General features: G+C 43.0%; 1 protein-coding gene across 32 annotated transcripts in view; it reads left to right on the forward strand.

Moving 5' to 3' along the window:
• Aopep (aminopeptidase O (putative)) overlaps nt 1-23,988 on the forward strand; it is a 306,545-nt gene that overhangs the window by 263,150 nt on the left and 19,407 nt on the right. For 24 of the 32 annotated variants that reach the window (XR_013429872.1, XR_013429877.1, XR_013429878.1 and 21 more), the window contains one exon: nt 20,396-20,512. The exons of 2 other annotated variants lie outside the window; for them this stretch is intronic. Coding sequence is in view for 24 of the 30 variants with exons in the window: in XM_078030512.1 (XP_077886638.1) it covers nt 20,396-20,512 (117 nt within the window). In the remaining 6 variants the exon portion in view is untranslated. Of the gene's footprint in view, nt 1-20,395; nt 20,513-20,611; nt 22,433-23,988 lie in introns of those variants that run through there. 6 more of the 32 variants (XM_078030515.1, XM_078030518.1, XM_078030520.1 and 3 more) reach the window with 2 other exon arrangements.

Below are 23,988 nucleotides of genomic sequence, written 5' to 3' on the forward strand. Positions count from 1 at the left end.
TCTACTCTATTTATGTTTAGTTCTATAATCAAAGAAGTATTCCCAAGTTGCTCTGTTTCTTATGGCACAAAAATGTAGGAAATTGCATTGGCAGGTTTAAGAATGGTATTTTTGCAAATAATAAATCACTTTCCTCAGTTTGTTACCCACAGTCAACCTCAGTCAGAAAGTATTAAATGGAATATTTCAGACATAAACAGTTTGTTGTTGACATACCTTTCTTCCTGGTGTGGTAACAAACATCTCGTGGCACCTGCTCTGGAACTGGGTAGTCCTTCAGTCCAGTCTATCCATGGTGTATATGCAGCCTGTCAGACTACTTAGCAGACGAAAAGCCAAGGAATCACAGTGCTTCTGCAGAGCTCTGGACTGTGTCAGGCACCCTCGGGTGGAAGGTGTCTTGGGGGTATATCCTGTGGATCAGGGGGATACAGTAATAATAGTATGCCAAGTTACTAGTGGAGATAATGAATAAATTCATGTTTTTGTATGGCTGTCTTCAGTTCTCATTGTTTGTTGCTTCATCAAAAGCTGGATCACAGTTCCAAGTAATTTCTGGCCTAGAATTAAGTCCAACATTTACTTAGGAAATATTTTTCTCAAAAGCTTTAGGCAGGTTGTATTAACAACTTGAGCAGCATAAGAGTTTGCAGCTTGTTTATGCCTTCTATACGCTGTTTATCCTTATTTATTCAGGCATTCATCTACTTCTCATGTTATTAATTTTAAGAAGTCTTTAAAATAGTCACTGGCATTATTTACTGTCCGTGATTTATGACGGCAGACTAAATAAGATTACTGACATTATTTCATATTCTTCAGAGTCTATAAAAACAGTTTTCAGGATGTTAACTTTTCATAGTTATTGCATGATTGATTTATTTCCTTTTCCCACAGAATTAAAAGTGTATCAAAGATGCAATTTGGAGTTAATTTAATTCTGGGAACATAGTAAGAATAGCATTGGGACAGTTAAGTGGAGTTAAAAGGAACTCGAAGACCTCCAATCCTGCCTGATACCTAAACAGCAAGACATGGTAGAATGCTTCTCTGCGGTCCCAGAGACCTCGGTAGGTGTGGTGGGAAAGGTCCGTGGTCACAGGCCTCTGTAGCAAGCCCCTCCCCACACCCTGCGCCTGCACTGAGAGGAACAATTGCACAAACAAAATCAAAGGGCTGTGTCTTTCTTGTCTTTTGTACAGTGTTCTGTAATTTCCCCCACCCCTTAGAATTCTATTGCCTCTAGGAACAGTCCTGAGAGCTCTTGGAAGGAGGGCTGTGTATTCTGGGGGTGCAGTCCTGCTAATAAAGCAGGTGATTGTACACAAAGCCAAAGTAGGCATCCAGCCTGAGAACACAGCAGAGCCACACAGTGACCACCTGTTCATGAAGGGATAGTGTAGAGGCTCACGCCAAGTGCATTTTCTCTTGGGCTGCCTTTCCTGCCCAAACTTCCCTGGTTTCTAGCTCTTTTTCAGAACCTGTCTTCATCTCTGCTGCTCAGAGAGGATCATAGTGGACTTATCTCCCTCCCTGCTCCTCTTCCCCTCCATGTCTTTCTTTTTTGTTTGTTTATGGGGTTTTTTTGGTATGTGTGTGTGGAGGGGGTATTCCTGGAGATTTAACCCAGAGGCACTGTACCACCACTGGGCCACATCCCCAACCCTTTTTATTCTATATTTTGAGACAGGGTCTTACTAAGTCGCTTAGGGCCTCACTAGATTGCTGAGGCTGGCTTTGAACTTGGGATCCTCCTGTCTCAGCCCTCCTAGCCCCTGAGATTACAGGAGTGCGCTGCCACACCCAACTCCTCTATGTCTTTCTGACCAAGTACTTCAAGGATGTCTGCTGGAGGCAGGCCAGGCCTTCCTGATTCCCTCCTGGCCCAGCTTACTGTAAGTAGGGCACACATGACAAGGACCAGATCCACCTCCCTCTTGCAGTGGCACAGGGTTTGAATTTTGGATTATCCTAGCTCTTCCCATGTTTATTTAGCTCTGCAGACAGTAAAACTAAATGATAGCCAGAGACAAAAGACTGATCAAAAGCAAAATGAGCTGAAAAACACTGCTTTTTTGATTAAAAAAAAAAAGGTAAAGAATTGCATTTCATTTTTTATCAAAGAGTTTACATGGAAACATGGCTGGTTAACTGATTCCCTTTGGGAAAATGTACCAGCAAGAGCTTTAGAAAACCTCATAATCAGACATCTCCATGACAGAATAACCACATCATGAGAAAGGAGTATGTAATGGCATTCACCTTGTGGCTACGAGAATTGTGGCAATAGGCTCTGCCCTTTTACTGCTTAGATTGTTTGTCCATCTTCTCAAACCAAAATGCTTGTGCTATTCAGGAGCTTAACCAGGTTTAACAAACACGAGTGAAACTTCTAGGGGCAAAGGATAGACCCTGTTCGCAGCAGTGCCTTATGCTGTGAACACTGTAGGAACAGCCTCACAAGAAGAGGGATTTATGCTAGGAAAATAGTAAGAGAAACTATTCAGGAATAAGACCACTTTTTAACAAAAGAAATGAACTATACACATGTGAAATTCTGATTCTGCCAGATGGCAATTGTGTATTGTATACTCGGAGTCCTTGGGTGTGTGTGCTTGCTGGGGCAGGATTGGGGGCGATGCTTAAGTAAAGTACAATAAACAGGGCTGTGATCTCACCATATGTGTTGAATTGAACACAACTCTTCTGCATTTAATGAAGATTTTAGCCTTTAGGGGTAAATAAAACATCACTAACCAGGGATGGCCTGAATACTTCTTACTGGCTGTAATAATTAAAACCATGAAAAAGGTGGTGGGGTTATGTTACTTATTAACTCGAATCACTGTTAGATTTGATCAAGACGCGGTTGCCTATGGCACTTTGTTTCATGTTTGTCCTTTGTTTCATTGACATGCTGTGCCCTTGCCTCGGTGGCACCGTAAAAGCAGCCAGGCAGAGTAAGCACCAGACCCAGAAGGCTTGTAGACCTCCTAACCAGCCGCCTTCGGTCTCAGCCCACCAACCCCAGCAAACTTTCCAGCCACTAGGATTGAGCCTGAAATCACCTATAAAGCTGCATACTTGGGGATCACGGGAAAGTCCAGAAGAAATCTTCCCCTCTGAAAAGGATGCTGCTGAGTCTGGGAATAGCTGAGAGCTTTTCAAGGATGTTTTTATTTTCCTCACATGTTAATCCAGACAGGTTAAGAAGGTTGATAAGAGCAACTTAGGAACTTAGATGCATAGGTATCTGATTGCTGCTATAAAAAATGACAATAAATTTAGCAGCTTAAAAAAAAAAGGACAAATTTATTATCTTGCAGTATCTGAAGGTCAGAAAGTCCCAAATCACTGGGCTCAAGTCTGGGTGTCAGCAGGGCTTACCTTCTTCCTGTAGGCTCTGGAGGAAAAACCACATCTTGCCTTTTCCAGCTTTTAGAGGCCATCTGTGTGCCTCGGCCCATGGCCCCTTCCTCTGTCTTCAGAGCCAGTGCTGCCTGGCTGCAAACTCGGTTCCCTCCTGCCTGCCTTTGCTTATCCTTGTGGGACTTCATTGGCCCACCTGGGTGATGCAGAGCACATGCATCTCCTGGATGAGTTTGCTGATTAGCGACTTTATCCTACTACCTCTAACTTTAATTCCCCTTTGCCGCGTAATCGCTCCCCATCTCACTTCAGGGATTGCAGCATGGCCATTATCCTGCCTGTCACACCAGAGGATGTTGATCATCAGAAAGGGGTGAATTGGGCAGTTCAGAGGGCTAGGTAATCAACAAGCAGGGTGTGGGGTTAGAAATGGGTTTTGAGTGGCTTGGTAGCTTCTTATAATTACTGCCAGCATAGTAATATATGTATGTATGTGTGCTGTAACAATAGAAAACTAATTTTTAGCTTAAATGGGAATTCTCTTTTACTGTAGTATCTGTCATTCCAGTTATTAATACAAAGTGATATTTTAAATGTGACATATATCTAATTTTTAATTTTGGTTTTGGGGAAACTGGTATTTCTATTCAAAAAATAATCCAATTATAGCCTTAATGACTTATAAATTATTGAGTTAATCATTTGTTTTTGCGCTGTAGTTTGTTTTTATTAATACTTTAGAGGAAAACCTAGTAAAAATGATACTCTATTTTTACACAAAAGCGTCCTTTTAGTGCACACATTGGAAACATTTTTGCATAGTTTTAAGTGCTGTGAACATGCCCTTGTGTGTGAAGTGGCTTGGCTTTTCTGCATCCCCTTCTCCTTACAAGACACCACTTGTAAGGCCTGGGGTCTTCTAAGTCCCTGTCCACAAGGCCATAGCAAAGTCAAGGGACATAATAGATGCAAGAAAGTCTCTGGAAGAAAAGAACCATCTCCATTTGCATAAAGAAGAGCTGCAGTGTTGAGGCTATCAACAGCTTCTAAGTGAAAATGTCCCTGAAATAGATATGACATTAACCTGTAATGACTGTGAAATTATAGTGAATGGCTTTTTTTAAAAAGTGTATGGTGATTGAGTTTCTCTTTTAAAGTTATACCTATCTTAACAAATTTGCGTCATTTAGTTGCTAGGAATCACTGTTAATGGGCACGAGATTGAAACTTTGATCCTACCACAAGACAGGTTCCATTAACTCCAAACTACCAGTGCTGGGTCAGTGTGGTCATGAGGGTGGGCTGTACCAAAGAAAAGATATTCCAGGTTTGCAAGGAGCTCAGAAATTCCAGCGTCGTACACAATAGCCCTGTAATCATTCTGTTATGTGGCAACTAGGATAACAGTCTATGTGGAAATGAATGCGGATAAAAAGGAAGAAAGCAAAACCTGTCTGGAAGGGTTGGTGAGAGTTCTTGAACAAGGTGGCCCTTGAGGAGTGATTCCCCAGAGGATATTCCAGGCAGAAGAACTGGTACAAGCCATTAACTTGGGGATTGTGCTCTGGCAAACCCACCTGCCTGGTTGGTAGGCAGGCCTGGTAAGGCCTGGAAAGGCCCTAGGGCTGCTCTGCAGGGGGCTGGCAGTGCACCGGGGAGACCTGGAGTTTGGGCAGCTGGCTTAGCTTTGGTGGTGCCTCCTTCCCCCCACATCTCCGGTGGCACAGTTGTCGATGGTGGGCCTTAGTAAATACAAGCCCTGGGGCAAATCGGATCTTTAGACTGGGCGAGCGGTTGGCGGTCCTAGATATTTCCATACACCCTTGAAAGCTGAATCGTGTAGCAGAGTTTGTGCCTAGTTAGTGAGCCGCGGGGCGGGATGAGATCTCGCTAGCCTCCACTCCAGTGCCTACTAGCATTGTCCAGACTAAGGGACTGCAGGTTTTCTAAAGGGGAGTTCTATCACTTGCCTCAAGTAAGACCCGGAGGGAAGAGGATGCAAGCTCCTTTCGGGTTGCCAGGCAGAGGGGAGGCCAGGGCTCCCTGCTCCCGGAGCCAGCGGCTTCTGAGCTGGGTGGGACCTGGCCCCCGGCCCCCAAGCCTCCCACTCTCACCCCCGCCACGGAGCTCCGCCGCCGCTGCTGCTGCTGCTGCTGCCGCTGCAGCCTCTGCTCCAGGGTCCCTGCCTCGAGCCTTGAGATAGGTCAGGCCTGGTCCAGGGGCAGCGAGGTGTGGGTAAGACGTCCGTGTGTTGGGTGTGCTACGGGCTTTGAACCAGGTTTCTGGGAGCGCCCGAGATTCCCCCAAAGACTCTCCATCCCTGCCGACCCCTGCTTCGCTCCCGGGTAAGGACTCGCGGTGCGTGCACCGGCCACCGCTGTGGAACTCCGAAGAGATCTCCGCTCCGCTGGAGGATTGCTGCACTGCGGGTGTCCTCGCCTAGACAGGTATTTAATTTTTCTCCTTCCGTAACTACTGGCCTCCTGCTTCCACATTTGAGTCATTATTTGCTTTCAGACAAATGCTCCGGGACAGATGTCAGCGTAGCTCTCGGTGCCTTTGACCTCCTGAGGTTAGTCGTGAGCCCGGAGGAAGGCGAACGTTTGCAGGGCGGCCTGGCTGGGATTCACTTCCAAAGTGCCCTGAGAAGGTGTCGCTGCCCACTTCGCCCACTTCGGTGGGACCACGTGCTGGTGGGAATAGAGGACGACTCCTACTGAGAAAGGGGAGGGGGTATTTCATGGAGTAGGGCCATTTCTGAAAAAGGGAATCTAAATTATAAAAGTAACTTGAACAATGGACTTGGAGTCATTGAGAAATGAAATCTATGGTGTTGGTGAAAAGTGTTTATACGCAGTAGAGACACACTGAAGGCAGTGGCGATCTAGGGCTTGCTTACAGCTAAAGTGAAATTACAAACTTGACCAACAGTTTGATCAGCAGTAGTTTTTTGATTTTACAAGCAAATGCTAAAATAGGCCTGTTTGAATGATGAGACTGGCAACATGGGTGCCTGGCTGTGTCACTTTTGTAAGAACATTTTGGAGTATTTTGTGAAATTTTTTTTTTATTCCTGTGTCATTGTAGTGTAGTTGTTATTTATTTTCTGAAGGTAGATGTCATGAATTTTTCAAACTGTAAAGTACTTTTGAGGATTTATATTTAATGATTTTAATTTCTTATATATTCAAAAACATTTATAAAGCCTAACATTTGAAGAAAGGGATTCTGTCTTGTTCAAAAAGAGATTAATTTAGCTAAAAAAAAATTCCATTTTCTGAATCTTAACTCTTGGAATTTTTGAAAATGGAAGTTTGCAGGGGGATGTTTTATTTTCTCTGAAGATACTTGTTCCCTGTGTTCTTAGTTGCTCCCCATGTTTATTCCATCTGCAGAACAAGTGTTCGGGAATTCTATCTGTATTTTTATTTCCCAAGCTCCTGATTTTCCTAGTTCAATAATTTTTAAATGTCATCTTCTTTTTGAGACATTAAGGTTTTTCAGTTCATACATATTAGCATTGGATTTGCCTTTGTTTTAATTGTTTCTACTTGTTTTAACTTGAAATATGCTGATTTTCTTGTTAAAAGAGATTTACTTTTGAAATGGTTACTACAGTTAAACTTTGTGTTCAGCCAAGAGGCAAACATAGCTGCTAAACAAAAAAAGTCACTTTATAAGAAAATAAGACGCTAAACTAGTTTTCCATTATGTGAACTGTTAAAATTTCCTTCATTTAAAAATGGAGAAATTTTAGAGCATGTCCTAGTAAATGCCTGGAATAAGACTGAAAACCATACTTAGAAAACTCTAACATCTTAAAATCTTTGCGGGGGAGGGGAGAAACATACTGAAAAAGAGGACTTAATTAATCTATTTTGTGCAAAGTTTATGTAGTAGTTGTTTGTGTTATTTTTTTTTTTAATATTTCCATTCTTTGCCTAGGACTTAAAAAAACTTTCACATAATTGTGACCTGTAAATTCAGTAATTCTTCTAAATGGGTATAGAGGGTACAGATTAAAGATCCATCTACTACTGGCAAATAAAATGTGAGGAAGTTTTGTTTTTAATGTTTTATTTTTTCCAAGCACATGTTTTATTGGTATAGTTTTATTCATCTTCAAAATTCTACTGTGCATTTAAAACTTGAGTGAAGAGTTTAATACTTAGAACTTGTGAATGGACTATTGTAATTTTCTGGGGGAAGCAGGCCTGATTATTTCCCTTCCTGAGATGTGTCTTTCTAGTTTTGTTGTGGAATGTATCTTCAAGAAATGTCTGCCTCTCACTTAATCCTGATACCTAACTTGTCCCATAATTCTTCAAGTAGTTATTGTAGCCCATATAGTGCTTGGAGTTTTTTATTTTGTTGCTAGGATCTGTTGTTTATCTCCTGGGATTGCTGTTAGATTGGAAACAAGACTTGCCTCTTGTACACTATAGGAATGTTGCAGTTATTTAGGGTGCAAATGCAAGATTCATTGATCATCAAAGCTATCTTTGTACCTAGGAACCACTGGCCTACTGCGTTTTCCTCTTTGCACTTTTAGATAGCCAGTCATCTATTTTAGTACGAACCATTAGCAACCTCTACCACCACTAATTAAGAATCATGCAGATTGTTTACCAGAAAAATGGGTGGTTTGTTACCCTTTTATTCACATGGCCTATAAACTGTAAGGAAACAGTCCTCCTGCATCTCTGTACATCTTGCATATTGCTACTAGGTGATCCAGAAACATTTGTTCTGCAGGAGGAATCAAACTCGGCTTGCTTTTTTTCCTCTGTTTCTGACTGTCCACATGTACGTGACTCACACACTCTCTCACGTGTGTGTGTGTGTGTGTGTGTGTGTCAACAGGTTTCCTATTTTCTTTGTTCCTTGGAGCCCACAGGGTCTGGTTTTTTCAACAGAAATGCTAATGTCCTTGTGAAATGGCATGTACATTAGAGGCTTAAATTTTTTTAAAAAAATACCATGTGTAACAAGAGAAAGTCCTCACCTTCTGTAAATTAGAGGAGAAATTGCTACAGCTGTGACTGCTTTTGTTCTCATAGTTGTTTGAATTTCAGGCCTTGTTGGGACTGGTTTGTACATTGTCTAAGTGTTAGGATGAGAACTTCTAATTAGAGTAATTGCCGGGTGGGAGCCGGCGGCCGGGGCGGGGCGGAGATTGGCAGGGCAGAAGGGTGGGGCGCGGGCGCAGCAGCCCGGCAGGATTGGCTCAGGGCAGAGGGGCGGGGCGGGGCTGCCTGGCGTGATTGGTCCTGGGAGGCGGGGCGGGGCGGGGCGGCGCGGCCTGGGGATATCCGTGGCCCAGCCGGTCAGGTGGAGGACGCCGCCCGACCCCTGCGTGGAGCGAGGTGGAGCGAGGTGAGTGAGACCTTGCCCTTCCGACAGACAGCCGGGGTTCTGAGGACATTTGGAGCGGATCCTTCACCTTCCCTCCTGCCGGCCTCCACGGCAGGAGCTCTGGCAAGCTCGGAAAGGGGACCTTTGCCCGTGCTGCTCCTGTGTGCTCGCGACCCGCTCTACGGAGTGTGCTTCCCAGGACTCGGCCATAGCCTTCAGCGTGAATGTGATTTCCCTTTGCCTTCAAAATGCTGTAGATGTTGGCTATTGCTTTTGTTCACTGGTGTTAACCGTGCCGGCGGCTGAACGTTTTCCACTCTTCAAGTGCCTTCAAGGGCACTGGCTTTGGGATTGTAATTCTTTCTTGTGTTGTTGGCCAAGCCTTCAAGTCAAAAAGATCTGCAAACAAATCCATTTTGTGGGGCACTCAATACATCTCATTTAAAGAAGGAATCCAGGAGGAAAATAGTAACATAAATTACTGATTCAGGCCTGAGGTGGTTTTTTGTTTTTTCTTGTAGGAAATGTTCCATAGGTTAACTTTGTTTTAGAGAACTGTTGTTTTTACTCTTGTGTCTAGGGTGTGTATTTGGATAGATGTATGTATGTATGTACAAATGTGCGTGCAGCTGATTTAGAGGTGTTTTGGTCTTTGCTATCTATCAATTCCCAGCAAATACTCTTAAATGGAAACTTAGGCCAAATACCAGGCTGCTAACCATGGCAATAAAAGAAACGCTTTTTCAGCTTTGACTCTGAAGAAATTTAGATTGCCCTACAGGTGGGCAGCATGTTCATACCCCTCACTCCCATCTCAATCTTTGCCATTATTTTCTATTCTGATTTGAGAACCTAAATCTTGCAATCAGGAGAAAACAAGCGTTCTCAACTTATGACATTGAGTTTAGTAGTTTTAAACTCTTGTGCGTCTGCTTTTCACATTTGGGCATCTTTGGTCATCTATTTTTCAAGTTTTGTTTTTTGTTGTTTTTAACTTATACATCATAATTTTTCATATTTACAGGGTACAGTGACTTATTGATATGTGTATGCATTGTGTAAACAAATTAATTCATTTTATGAGTCAAGCTTCACCTTGGAATATGTATAGATTATAATTGGTATGTTTTTAACTTTGATGTGTTAGTAGCAGAGTGAAGTAGAAACTAATGTGGGATGTGGAAAGTAAGCAATTAGTGATCAGAGGAAGTTTAAAGTTTTTCTTCTTTTTCATTTTAATTACATTAGAAAAATATCTTTTAAAATCCAGTTAAAGAAAACTGCGCGCGCGGTCTCTCTCTCTCTCTCTCTCTCTCTCTCTCTCTCTCTCTCTCTCTCTCTCTCTAAGATAAACTCTGGATTAATTTATACAGATAGAGTTGAATGCTGAAGAGAGAAAAAGTGGTTTTCCATAGAATGTTTTTTAATTAGAAAACTCAACAATGTGTTAACATTTCCTAAAATTTCCAAAAATTGTTCTATGTTGGAAAAAAATGTATTGTTCCAGTAAAATAATATTGAATTTTCTTAAATGAACACATCATAAGGAAGATGTAAAAAAGACTAGAAATGCCAAACCTCAACTCTTGGAAAATTTATTTTGGAGTCTATTAGGAACAACTTGGATGTGATTGAGAGTTTAGATTGCTGCTAGAGAGAACATCTTGAGTTTAATCTTCATGCCAACACTTGTGAAAAGGCCACCCAGGGCTTCTAAATCCCAAGTTAGCTACCACTTGTGAGTATCCATTGTCCATTCTAGAAGGCTCTGTTGATGAAATTTCAAGTGTTGGAAGTCACAGAAGAGAGCATTTCCATGGCAGTAAGCGAGGTTGCGTTTCATATTCGCTGCTCCTCTATCAGCTTCAGGCTGCTTTTGGTGCTGGATTCAAGCTGGGACTCACAGTACATCTCAGATTATACTATTTGAATCATCATAGTAGTCACATGGACATTTTGCACTATTTCAGACAACCTGTTTAGTTACGAATAGTTTCTTTCATGATGGGAAGCACATTGGTTTATGAATTTTCAGCCACTTCTGAATGATGAAATTTAGGGGTGAACAAACTTGGCTGTGCTCCTGCCACGTGATTCTGTGGTCCTGCCTTCTTTGATGATCTGCATCCAGAAAACACAAGTTTCTCTTTGATACAGAACGCTGGCTCACTCAGAGCTTTCCTTCCCCCCAGGTGAGCTGATATGAAGTGGAAAAGAGAAAAGAAGTGAAAAGTAGTTAAAAGTTAAGTAAAACACTTCCTGAAAGTTTGAACTTTCTTCTCCCTTTCTTTTTCCTAAAATTGAGTAAATTTTCCTCAGTAATATGAATTTCCCCAAGTGTTGAAGAGACCCTTAAGAAATTGATTCTTTGCTCTGTTCCTCATAAAACTTTTTCAGAGTTAATCCCAGGTATAAAATGTCCAGACTGGAATCCAAAAGTATTCAGAAATTGAGTGAAATATGACTCCTCTGCCTGAGAGACATTAAATCATTCTGTGAAATAAAACTGAAATGCTGGATAGTAGATGGTGCAGTAGTGCTCCCTCCACATCTTTATTAAATAACAGCGACTCTATTCCCTTATATTACTGCTGGAAACAGCAGTAATTTGTGTAGTTCAACTCACCACCCTCTTCTACCTCCTCTACCATTCCTCTGTAGCCCTGGGTGGGTATGTTCAAGGACATGCTTTTTTGTCAACATCTTTGGCAGAAATCACCTGGCAAATTGTAGACATGTGGCTAAAATTTATGCTTCGTCTGAATTTGGTAGGAAAGACAGAAAATATTACAAAATAAGGTCTGACCAAAAAGTGTTCTTGACTGTGCCTCTGTGAAGAAGAAACAATAGGAACTGGGAGTAGTGGAATGTTAGTGTTCTGTGCCTCAGTGTAAACACCAGGGGTGAAATTTATTTATAAATTATGTTCCCTGCTTCCAAGTGTGTGTATCCATATCTGAATTGCTTGTCTAGCATGTGGATCCGAGGAGTTGGCGTGTTTTCTGTTTGCTTCTGTTGCTTTCCTTTTTTTCACCTTGCAACTCCTATTATCATCATTTGTTCTAAAATGTTCAAGTGACTTGCTTGCTTTCTTCTTTAAGCTATTAATCTTATTAACAAGTTTTAACAGTGAGACAATGGAGAGCAAAAGAACAGATGTCTCTAAGAGATGCTATTTAGTTTTTGCACATAGAACAAAATAGGCTCTTAGGACTCCTCCTACAATGGAGTCACCATTACATTACATGAATGTACTTCTGATTTCTTACCATTACTTTTTTAAATATGAAAAACTATCAACCAGCTCGGTTACTGTACAAAATATTTATAAAAGTTTTTAGGTTGATATTTTGAATTTTATCTTTTGTTCTAGTTTAGAAGTAAGAATCACTTTTGGTCTGAATTTTGATGTGCAGCTCTGTAAAATTGCTTTGGATAGATTTATGTAAACCACAAGTGTGTGCTGACACTGTCCTTGCAGTTATTGCCACATGTCACTCCCTTCAGTTTGTAAGCATTTGACTGTCGAAAGTGGGGTGATGGCACCTTATGAACAGGACCCCCTTTCAGGTTGCAAGGAGCTTTAAGACATAGCTTCTTTTTAGAAGTTAAAGTATAATTTTATTTGAGTTCAGTTATTCCTATTTAAACTGGAGGATCCTAGTATTTCTTGATTCTGAAGATGGTATTTTCTTTGAGCTTAGTCCCCCCCCCCCATTTGGTAACACTTGCAATTTGGGGAGGGGGCTTTTCAGTCTGATTATACATCCCCTGCTTATGCATATATAAAGAGTAATTTTGTGTGTGGGTTCTATTACTTTTCACCAGGAACTTGAGGCTATATAAAATAAATTGAACCAAATGTTAGAACAATAAGATGTTGATACAATTATTTAGTAAAAGTATTAAATTTATAATCAATACTCTTGTACAAATTATCTGCTTTTGACATGTGGAATAACTAAAAGCTAGAGAAAAATGGGAAGAACTTCTGGGCTTGAACAAAATTGCAGTTACTATATTTTCCCTTAGAAAATATGAAAATATTTGATAGTTGATGTTATGTGAAGGTCAATGAAAAACTGAGCATGTGACCTGTGCTAGGCTTTGTATAGATCAATAAGGCATTTGGAAAATTTAATATGCTCCCAAATTTTAGTGTTGATTGCACAGAACTAATTTTTATATTTTAGTAGTATTGGCTTTCATCTTTGTGGAGACATATTGAAACAGAACTTTCGAGGTGTGTGTTACTTTTAAATGCAGATATGACTGAGGATAGGGAGATCCTGAGAGGTTTTTGGTGCACATGATGCTGGAATATCTATCTACCTATTAACTAACTGGACCTGCTTCAGAGAAGCCCCTGGTTCCCAGATCGGTAGCTCAGCACTTCCGTTAGCCATTTCTGTGCCCTGAGATTAGCTTGCCAGTAATAAACGTCTTCATAAAGTAAATCTTTTCTCTTCCATTAAGTAAATTATTAGGAAATATTTGTAGCAGTAATTAAGAAAAATGTTTCTCTTTAAACTGGGGGCAGAAAAAAGAAAAGAACCAGGCGACTTGTGGGTGACTCAGGAAATTTAACTCAAAGAGTTCCCTGATTTTTCTGTCTTCAGAAAGTTGTTTACACAAGTCTGCATTCTGTTCTGGAACCTCTCACCTCACCAGGGACACTTCTTGCTGCCTTACCCTATTACAGAAGCAACCCCGATCCATTCTTCTCTGCTTTGTGACTATTTACCATTTCTCACTCAGAACCAACAGACAGTTTTTACAATGATAGTATTTTCATGTGTCATTATAAAATTATAAAAATTTCCATATATCTATTATGTAGAGTTTGAAATGTCATTTTATAAATTAGAAACTCAGATTTGCAAAAAAATACATGCTTATTCAAAATAAATACATAAGGTTTGAAGTATACCATCAATGTAGGTAAAAGTATTATTCTCAGGAAATTTGAAAGCAGATTTCGGTGGAAAAAACTTCAAATACAAGAAAAGTTAGAAATGTTCTCTGGCACTTCAAAGTGTTATGATTCTTTGGAAATCCTTAAATAAGTATTATTTTGAACATGCCATTGTTGTCAGAGTAGAGTGAATAGCCTGAGGCACTTAGGAACTTGCCATTTCTTTTTCATGAGTGATGATTTTCTTGAGACCCATAAAATTCAGATCAGGAATGTTCTCCTGTGGCCCCATTGTAATTGGTCTGGCAGATTGCAGGAGGGTAGGCGGGCGTGAGAATGCCATGCGTCTCTTACAGAGTGCTTGGAAATGCTCAGTTTGAGTGTTTGCAATGCTTTCCTTTAAAAAATGTGTAATAAAATAAAATATTAGCATACTCATGGTTTACAAGAGAGCCAGTTACACGAGCATTCCATTTTATATAGTTTAAATAATATGCTTGTGTCAGATTATATACAGTTTGGGTGATACTTTCAGCAAAAGTTAATAAAATAGTAGCACATGAAAATCTGACTCTTGAAGTCTGGAAACATGAGAATGATCTGTGCCAATAAATTATTTCAGATGCTGTTTGCTAATGTTGCTGTCTGTTTTAATCCATGTGGTGCCAGTTTTGGAAGTACTCTGACCAAATCATGGCTCAAAAATGTAGTAGTCTTTTTTAAACTGAGCTATTATAAAAATTTCCAGAAATATAATATGCTTTTTTTCCTGTATGACGTGAATTATATGAATATTTACTGCTGCCTTAATTTTATTTCTGAAATCTGACCATGGACATACTTGCTACTGTTTGGTAAATCAAAGATAACTTATTCTGCTGTGATGATTTATGCCTATTGATTGCTTTCTTTATTTTGAAGAAAATTATTCTATTCAGTGACCTTCATTTGTTGGCAGATCCAATTTTGTGCTCCTGAAATTATGTGAACAGTGTAGTTTTCTAATTTTCCATTTTGGCAGTTCTTTAAAGTGTGCTTTTTGCATCAACATGTAAAGTACGCTTTTCTTTTGTAAATTTTGTTTTCAGTAGCAGTTGAAGCCAGTTTGTTTTTTTCTTCTTTGCAAGATACTAATACAGACTGAGACATGTGAATTCTGCCATGTAACCTGGTTGGCAGTGGCTCCTAAGCAGGCGGGTGCCTGTGTGCACAGTATTGGATTATCTGTTTTTGTTGCTTAGAAATGTTCATTCAGAAATTATAGAAACAGAAGAAGAGCACCTTGGACATCATGAAGACCGTGGCTACTCATGGGCTCACATTGTGGTTTTGGGGGGCTGGGGAGAGTTATAAGGAAGGAGAACTCTTCTGTTTTTGTTTTTAGGAACTTATATCTGAATTTTTATGACCCATTGGCAAAAATTGCTGTGTGAAAATTTCAGTGCAGAGGTGGTTACTTGCTTTATTTGGTTCAGAGCAACAAACGAAAGATGATTTGGTTTCTTAAGTACTGTCTACTGTCCTGAGAAGCACTTCCTTGCCACTTTAATGAGGGTACTATGGGATGGAGGCTGCTTTTCCTGCACCTGTGGACAATGGGGGTGGCCTGAGGGTCTGCTAGAGGGGCCTGTGTGCTTTCTGGGAAGTGACAAGGAATTTAATTGAATTTAGGGGAGCCTTTTAAAAACAAAAGACATTTTATTTCTTCAAGATCACCTTCTTAATCCAAGGGGCAAAGCAAATCTCCGTTGCACCCTTTTATTCCGAAGGTCTTGTGCATGTGACATTCAAAGGTCAGCTACTTTCATTCTTGTTTGGCCCCTGCTTGTGTTGAATTTCAGCCAGCAAGCCTCCAGCATACAGGAGAATTTGAGATTTTTCTCCCTCCCCCATTTCTTCTGTTTTTGTTCCATGTAAACAGTTTCTGCTGTAGTAACATAGACAAATATAGCAGAGAATGCTTTTCTGGGAGATAGACGCTCCCTAAGCATTTTTTAACCATTTTTGGGAAGAATTGATCTTTCTGTGTGTTTCAGACAGACTAAAAGAGGGGGAGGCTGTCGCTATAAATTGAAGTGACATCATATGTGTTGCCCCCATTGATCTGCATTTAGTCTCCAGCCAGGATAAAAGGAAATAGCATCAGGGAGGAAGCATGCTTCATTTAGGCACAGATCCCAGAGTGATAATGGGGTAATAATAGAACTCACGCCACCGTCAATCGAAGGCTGCATTAGTCCCGAGCTCATTCTCTCTGGGAGCGGCACAGCGCCTGGCCTCGAGTGTGTGCAGCTGTGGTGCACCAGCTGGGCCGCAGAGGAGGTGCCCTCGGCTTTCAACAGGGTACAGGCTGTGGGGCTAGGATTGTGGTGTGAGCTGGTCCCTCTTTACAGACCTTGCCTATGGAAGCTCAGTTCTGAGGTGTGTCCGTGGAGTGTCTGACCCAGGAGGTGAGCTGGCCTGCGTGTGGTGCTAATGGAAGAGCTGTGGAGGGCCTCAGTTGTGTGGGTGGTCTACTGGGAGCTGGGATGAGTGATGCCCCATGACAGCGGTGAGAGGCTTCTGGAAGAGTTAGGATTTGTTTTCTTTGTATTGCTTGTAGGTTAAGAGGGTGGGTTTGGAAAATTCATATTTTCTTTCCAAGAGTCTATAAAAACTTTTTAAAACTATTCAAAGTTGTGCAGCTTGTCTCAACTCTTTAAGTTGACTGGGAAAAATAGAAGTCGACGTTTTTGTCTGTGCACGTCTCAGTAATTAACAACTGTGAAATCTTCCGTGTTTACGGCAAGAATACAGACTTCTGAAATCCTTAACAAGTAGCATTTGTACTTGACTGACCGCCTTTAGCAGTTTGCTTCGTGCATTCATTTGAGTGAGTTTTACAGTCCTGTGTAGTTCTCTTTCAAGTACCCACATGACTTTGGCACCCCATAGTCTTATTTTGTCTAAGTTTCCATGGCAGATGCATTTTTAAAATACTGAGCTGGTCTCCATATGGAAAAGATAATCACCCCATCATGAATTCCTTGTTTGTGCAAAGAAAGGAAGGACCTTTATTTTTGTCACTGTTGAACTTGGGCTCAAACACTGTTAGTTCTCCAGAAATAAAGCCAGGTTCATTCCATAATGTCTAAGGGCCCTGCTTTCTTAGGAGATAATGCTGAGACTTACTTTATTTTTCTCCATCCCACTGTGCAGTTAGAGCTGTGTCCTCTCCTGGAGTACTGCTGTACTCAAACCCAGTTGGCCTAGAAGTCATGTGAGACTGAATTTGATTTCTGCGTGGGTGGGAGTGGAATGAGCCACATAGCATTTCCCTTGCCCCTGTGCCAGCTGCCAGGGTGGGTCCCTCCCAGGACTGCCTCTGAGCACAGATGCTGGTGTGTGAGATCTTCCAGTTGCTTTGCAAACATTTTGGCTTTTTCATGCTCATCCCTTTTCAACGTTGGGTGGCTTTACAGGGAGCAAATGTTTATTTTAGAAAAAGAAATTTACTGTATTAAAATCCTCTTTTCAAGGTCTATAAAAAAAATGATGTCATTTTTACTTGTGAATGAAAGAAGCTGAATTGGTTTTATTGAGGGGGTCTAAAACAGCTTTAGGTCATCAGTTGTCTACTTTTTCCGTTGTTTAGAAGCCACATTTCCCTGCAAATTAGTAACAGTTGAGAACCGGGTTGTTTATAAGTGAGTCATTTCTGCAGGTGAGTGGGGGCTGCAGTCCCGGGAGGGCGGTGTGGGGCAGGCACTGTGGAGGCTGCTTCCCAAGCCTGGGCCGTTCCTGCAGCATTCTGAACACGCTGGCTCTTGCAGCAGTGTGTCTTGGCGCCTTATTAAAGGATAAGCAGACACCCGAAGAGGGTGTCACCCTTGTTCTGTTCCTCCCTCCAGTTAGTCAGTCCAACTGCAGTCAAACCCTGCAGGTTTGAGTGTGCGGGTCTTCCTCCCTTCCGTTTTAAGTCAGGAGGCATAGCTTTAAATATTTCCATTGCACAAAATTTGGAAACAAAAGCTTCCAGTGACCCTTTCATTTCTATTTCAGTGCACAGGTGTGTGAACTTTGTGCTTGGAGGGAAACTTCGAGATACCAGAGTGTGAATCCAGGCATTTTGATGGATTTGTATATGAGCAGTCCTTTGATTTTTAAACTGGAGTTGTGTTACTGGTTGAACTTAGTTGGAGTAAGTCAAGGCCAGTTGTCTTACTCAGGGACTCTTTTGTTCTGTGGGTCTTTAGTTTAAACCAAGTCCCAAATTGAGCTCTAACAATAGACCTCATTGTAAGCACAGGCACATAATAGGGAGATGCTTTTCTGCTCTTTCCTTCTCTGTAATTCTGCAAATTGGCAGGGCTGGTTCCTGCTGTATTTAGTTAGCAAACACCGCCAGATCCCAGTGATGGGTGTTCTCTGCCGGATCAGGCCTGTTAGTGCCGAGAGCTGATCCTGTGGGCTGGCCCCTTCCCAGGGTCCTGCCTGTGTGTCTGGGGAGGCCTTAACACCCAGCACTCTCCCTCTCAGTGGCTGCCTTTGGAAATGCTGCTTATTGGCTGTGGCAGTGGCTGTCAGGTGCAGGCAGGCTGGGCCTCTTTCATTCAGTCTGGCTTTCTCTGGCCCCCTCACCTCCAGCCTTTGCATAGGGAGGTGGGCTGCTTCTATAAGGGGTCTTAGGCCAGGCCATAGTGGGACACTTCAGCGACAGAACCAGAAGCCATGGAGTGGGTTGAGGAGGGCCTCACACGGGAGAAAGGGAGGCTTTGCAGAGGGTGCACTGCAGGAAGGCTGGGGCCTGGCCTCCGGAGGACAGCCCCGACCCCACCCCAGCCAGGGCTGAAGGTCCAGGTTCTGGCTCAGCCTCCTGTGGGACATAGAAAGTTGCTGTCGGGTTTGGTGGGTGCGGGGAGGAGAGGAGAGCCAAGGGTTATGCTAGAGGATCTGGAGCCCCAACAGGAAGGAAGGAGAAGCCAGGCAGAGGACAGCACCAGCTGGGCTCCGGGGCAGGGAGTCGAGGCTTCCTCGCAGGCCTCTTTTGGTATTACAGAAGTAGCCTGTTATCCAAGCCTATAGGAAATGGCAGGCTGATGTTCGTGTTATTAGTAGTTATGCAGTAACTTAATCGTTAAAGCATCTTACAGGCGTGTGAATTCTCAAGAAAGGAAGTGCTAGTCCTTCTTGGAGTCCTTGTGTTGGACCTCACAGGTCAGTGCTAATCATAATGTGATTTTGCCAAAGACACCTGACTTCCCCGTCATAGCCCATGGCACGGTGATGGATGGAGTGGTCTCCTAAAGCCAGTACCCTTGGGAGCAGAGGAAGGTGCCTCTGCTGCCCTCTGTGGGGAGTGGAGTCATTAGAACTTAGACGGGTGGGGAGAGGAAGTGCGGGAAACGACTTTCTTTGTGACATGATGTGCTGATCCTTTGCGTGCTTCATACTTGCCTGCTCATTTTAGGAGAGAGCGAGTGTGCATGTGTGAGAGGGTGGGGAGGGCAGAGTGCACACTTAGGGACAAGAAGAAAACGAGGGGTGGAGAGAGAAGCAAGTGATTTTTTAAAATTTCTTTTGAGTAATAGAAAGTGATATTTAAAATCCAGGTGTTCTTATGAATATTCTCTGATCCAGTAGTGGCTTCCACGTTTGTAAATTTTGGCTTGTTAACAGGATTTTGTGGGCACAAGCAGGGGTTGGAGAGAAGCTCAAAGTGTAGAGAGTAGTGGATTCATGGTGGTGACTTAAGCCTTGATTTTAGAATAAGCATTTTCAGTTCCTGCAAGGTGTACCTGCTGCTTGTTGGTTTTTCTCCCTCGGTGCGTGCCGGGCCCATCCAGTGGTGCCCACAGGTGCTGTCTCACACACTCAGCTTGCGGGTTCCCCAAGTTTTCTTTTTTTAACCTCATAAAGACTGCATTCTCTTTCACCCTTACTGGGATGGTCGCCGGCCTGTCCTGTGGGAAAATTCAGGAACGGGGTGATTTTGTGTGCATGTGCATCACTGTGTGCAGCCTTTTAAAAAATGTTGTATGTTATGAATGTAGAGTTGTATAATGCAGGGATTATGAGATGCTGTGATTGTTTTTATCATATGCTCTTTATTTCTCAGTGTGCACCAGGTATGTTTGCAGAGTTTATGTGGCTCAAAAGGAAATCTGAAACTGCTTCTTATTTCTGTTAAGCTTCCATGTGTTCGCCTCACGTTCTTCTTGAATCTCTTTCTGGGCTGAATGACATGTTGTTGGCATATGCTTGCCATAAATACACAGATCTCATAAAACAAAATAATATTTTATTAAGATAACTTTTTTCCCTTTTGGGGGGCGTGTCACTGGGGATTGAACTCAGGGGTGCTCCACCATTGAGCTACATCATCCTCAGTTCTTTTTATTTATTTATTTTTAAAGATAGGATCTTGCTAAGTTGTGGAGGCTAGTCTGGAACTTAAAATCCTCTTGCCTCGGTCTTCTGAATAGCTGGAATCACATGTGTACAGAATAGCACCCAGCTGATAAGTATCGTTTTGATGGACTCGTAAGTCTGTACCTGATATGGAAAGCCACCGAAACATAGCTTTGTTAGACCTCAGAGCGCATTGTCTTAGGGGATGCAGATGAGGTAAGCTTTGAGGTTTGACCAGAGTCAGTCCCACCGTCTTCCTGAGTTTCAGACACAAGCTGAGAGTACTGCCATCCTTGTTCTGAGCATGGGGTTTGATATATTGTTGGCGGAATGGCATGTTCATAGTCTGTTCTGTTTTGCCCTCAGCTCCTTCCAGACCAGCTGGTCTTGCTTCTAGAGCATCTCTTGGAGCAGAAGACTTTGAAGCCCCAAACTCTGCAGAGCCTCCAGAGGACATACCGCCTCCAGGAGCAGGATGCAGAGGTAACCAGAGATTTCAACAGCAGATCCCTGCTGGTGGGGATGGAGGGTGCCAACCTCATGGCAGTTGGTCCCAAGCCATTGAAGGCACCATTTCGTCAGCAGGGGGAAGAACAGGGGCCTGAAGCCAAGAGGAACTGCCCCCGCGCTGAGCTTGTTGCAGCAGGACCCTCTGGTCATACTCGTGCCTATCGCCAAAGTATTTTGAAGTCCTAGGTTTCCCTCCCTACTTCTTAAATAATAAAAGCAGACATAAGTCTTAAAAGAATGAGCAGTCAGGGTGGGGTGTTTTTGAATCTGAGCTAGACGGGTCATCTTGTGTACTGATGGTGGCGCCGTCCTGTTGCACATTAAGGAAACTTGGCTCAGATGTGTCCAAGTGTCTTGCTTGTGTTCAGTTAGGACAGGAAAGGAGCCATGTGGAAAGGAAATGAAAACTGAATCTAGCAGCCATGATTTAAAAAGTAAATTGGATGCTTGTGGGAAAGTAGTGTGATGTGGTCCTTAAAATCTTTTAGCTCAATGGGAAGAATGCAATAGGAATCCTAAAATGAATTCCAGGTTTTAAAAACATAAAATAAATATTATTTGTGCATAGTCATCTGAAGTGAAACACAGATCTCAAAGAGAAGAGCTCTTCTCTGTAAAATTCTAAATGCAGAAAATGCAAGCAAATTTGGTTTGCATTCAGTTGGAAATAACTGAACTTCAGCACCCTACAGTTCAGAACACCTGTGGCCCTTGAGCTGGAAATGTAGCTGTTTTGAGATTTGTTGCAACTGTAAGATATTGAAGACATTGTATGAAAAGCAAAATATCTCATTTTCTCCATATTTGTTACAGTGTATTTCTTGGAATGATATTTTAGATATGTTGGGTTGAATGGAATATTAACATTATATTTCATTAAAATGGAGCAGATTGATACTCCCAAGTTCTTACTAATTCAAAGGTCAGATGGACATCCTCCTTGTGCATTTTAAAGCTCCATAAATTTAGGAGTAATTGCAAGACTGCAAAGAAGACGTGTCGCTGCTTTTTACCCACCTGAGGATAGGTCAGAAGTGCAACTGTTGCTGTTTATTTCAGCTCTAGAGTTTTGTTTATAGGAGTGTCTAAATGCCAGGCTGTTATTTTTAATTAGTGTTTAAAAGACCTTCCTATTTATAGGCATTAGACTGTGTTTTAATGGGAGTTGAACACCAGTGGAATGTCAGACTCCTGCGCAGGCCTGCACAGACAGGGGCACGAGGGCCAGACAGCCGTTGGGCACCTGTCCCTCCATGCCCGGAAGCCACGAGGTGCTAGACCCTATTTTCCCTCTTCCTTTTGGCATGAGACACATCCTGCTCTTAACTTACTACCCAATTTAGTTGTTATATATAACCTCTTAAGCCCTTGAGAAGGACAACAGGTTTTATCTAGTCGCTTGATTTACATCTCTCAAACTATATCATGTTGCCCAAAGATGGAGCTCTCTCTTATTTAGATCCCTGGTTCCAAGAGACAGGTCTGGGTGCAGCGTGGCTCAGCGTGTGACTCGTGTGGTCCGTGCTTGTGTAGCTCACACGTGTTCTCTAGGGACAGGAACAGAGCAGTTTGTGCACAGATGAGGCGCTTGAAATTCCTCTGACTTCCCAGAGTGAACAGGGGGTGCACAGGTGAAGTTGGGCCAGGTTTCTCTAGACAGTGCTCAGGAAAGGACACTCAGAGATGACATCAAGCCAGGACCTAAATAAGAAGGAGCTCTGGTAAAGGACTAGGTAGGTGATATTTCAGACCATAGATTTCTACCAAACCTGCCAAACCTGCTGTAGCTGCTCAGGCCCCTCCTCGTATGCTGGTGTTGCATGAAATCGGTTTAAACAATGTAAGCAAACAGATATGGCTTTGTGCCAATTAAACTATAGACCCACAAGATCATCACATCCAAATGGCTGTTATTTTTTTCCCCTTCTTATTTTTTAAAGCTATTTGAAAACATAATATCTATATCCACTCTTCCTCGCTGAGGACTGAGTTGGCCTGTGTGTTGAACCACATGCCAGGGCCTGCATGGTTGAGGTCAGGGACCTTGTGAGTGTGCATTTGGGGTCTCACTCTACCAGTGCCTCCAGCCCAGGCCCCTGGTCCTGGTACATAGTCAGTTGCAAGGACATTTATCTTACTGTGAAGTCTCCATGCAGTGTCACTCGAACAAGAAAAGCAACAAGATTTTGGATATCCACGGTGTTTTGTAGGAATTTTATTAGCTAAATGGATCTTTCATGACGCTCAGTAGCAGGAACTAGTTACCCAGTCAGCTGCCTTTATCTTACGGGATAGACATCTCAGGAGAGACAGGCTTGTTCCTTGGTGGAGCAGCCAGGAGAATTCTGACTGGCACTTCCCACTTAGTAAGCAGGGGTGGTCCTGTGAAGGGCTACCAGGGCTTTTAAAGGTGGACTAGGTAGCAACATGTAAAGATGGCCCGAGAGATGGGCACATCAGGCTGTGTTCTGGATGTCCCTGTGGGGGGCTTCCTGAGGAGTTTCCAGCAGGACCGGGGCCTGGAGAGCCCTGACGCTCTGCCTGGGGTGCTGCCACAGGACCATCGCGTTGAATGAGCCCTCCCGAGAGAGGCCACCCTGATGAAGGGTCTCTCAAAGCAGGGGTGCTGTGACCCAGGAGCATTGCTCTCCCTACTCGGACTGGGCATGTCCCCTGTTCCTAAGATGTGTGGAAAGGCTCCCTGCCCTTCCTCCGGCTGCTCAGGCCCCTCCTCGCAGAGCACGTTGTTCTCCTGTTGGTCCCCAGGCTGTCCTTCAGGTGGGGTGCTCTTGCCTGGGACCGGGAAGGAACTGACTGGGAGACCATCCTGATGCCCTAGGCTAGTCGGGGCTCTGAGGCAGAGGCTGCTTGGCTGCCCCTCCCTCCTCCTGAGCTCCTGGTGCAGTCCTAGTAGTGGGGTTGCCCCTGTCCCAGTCATCGTCACAGAATAAGAATTCCTTGGAGTCTCACCGAGGCAGATGCTGCTATGTGGGGGCTGGGGAAATACTGTCTCAGGTACACACCCTGCCCTGCCCTCCCTGTGCCCGCATCCTGTGTTGTGTGAATACGCAGTCAGCTCTGAGGAGGTGACCCTGTGTGTCCAGAACTGTGAAGGAACAGCCCCAAGGGCTGATGTGAGGAGGAGGGTGGAGGAACAGGCTGCTGGGACACCTTGCCCCTGCAGGTGGGACACAGGCAGGGCACCTTTGCATTTCTCTGTCTGGAAAGTGCAGGTGAGGATGGGAGTCAACCGCGTGTTGCATGATGGAGTCACAGAACTGCCAGTCTCCTGCCAGGTTCCTTTGGAAGGACCATGGGTCAAAGGGAAATTTACTCCGTAGAAGTGCCTTGTCTGCAGTTATTTAATGCACTGCTCAAATAAAGATTAAAAATATACTCGGCTGGATCAAAAAGTGTTTTTCAAGATCCCTTTTTAAATAGTGAATTTT

This window comes from Ictidomys tridecemlineatus, chromosome 13 (genome assembly GCF_052094955.1).
Source record: "Ictidomys tridecemlineatus isolate mIctTri1 chromosome 13, mIctTri1.hap1, whole genome shotgun sequence".
In the NCBI taxonomy this organism is placed as follows: Eukaryota; Metazoa; Chordata; class Mammalia; order Rodentia; family Sciuridae; genus Ictidomys; species Ictidomys tridecemlineatus.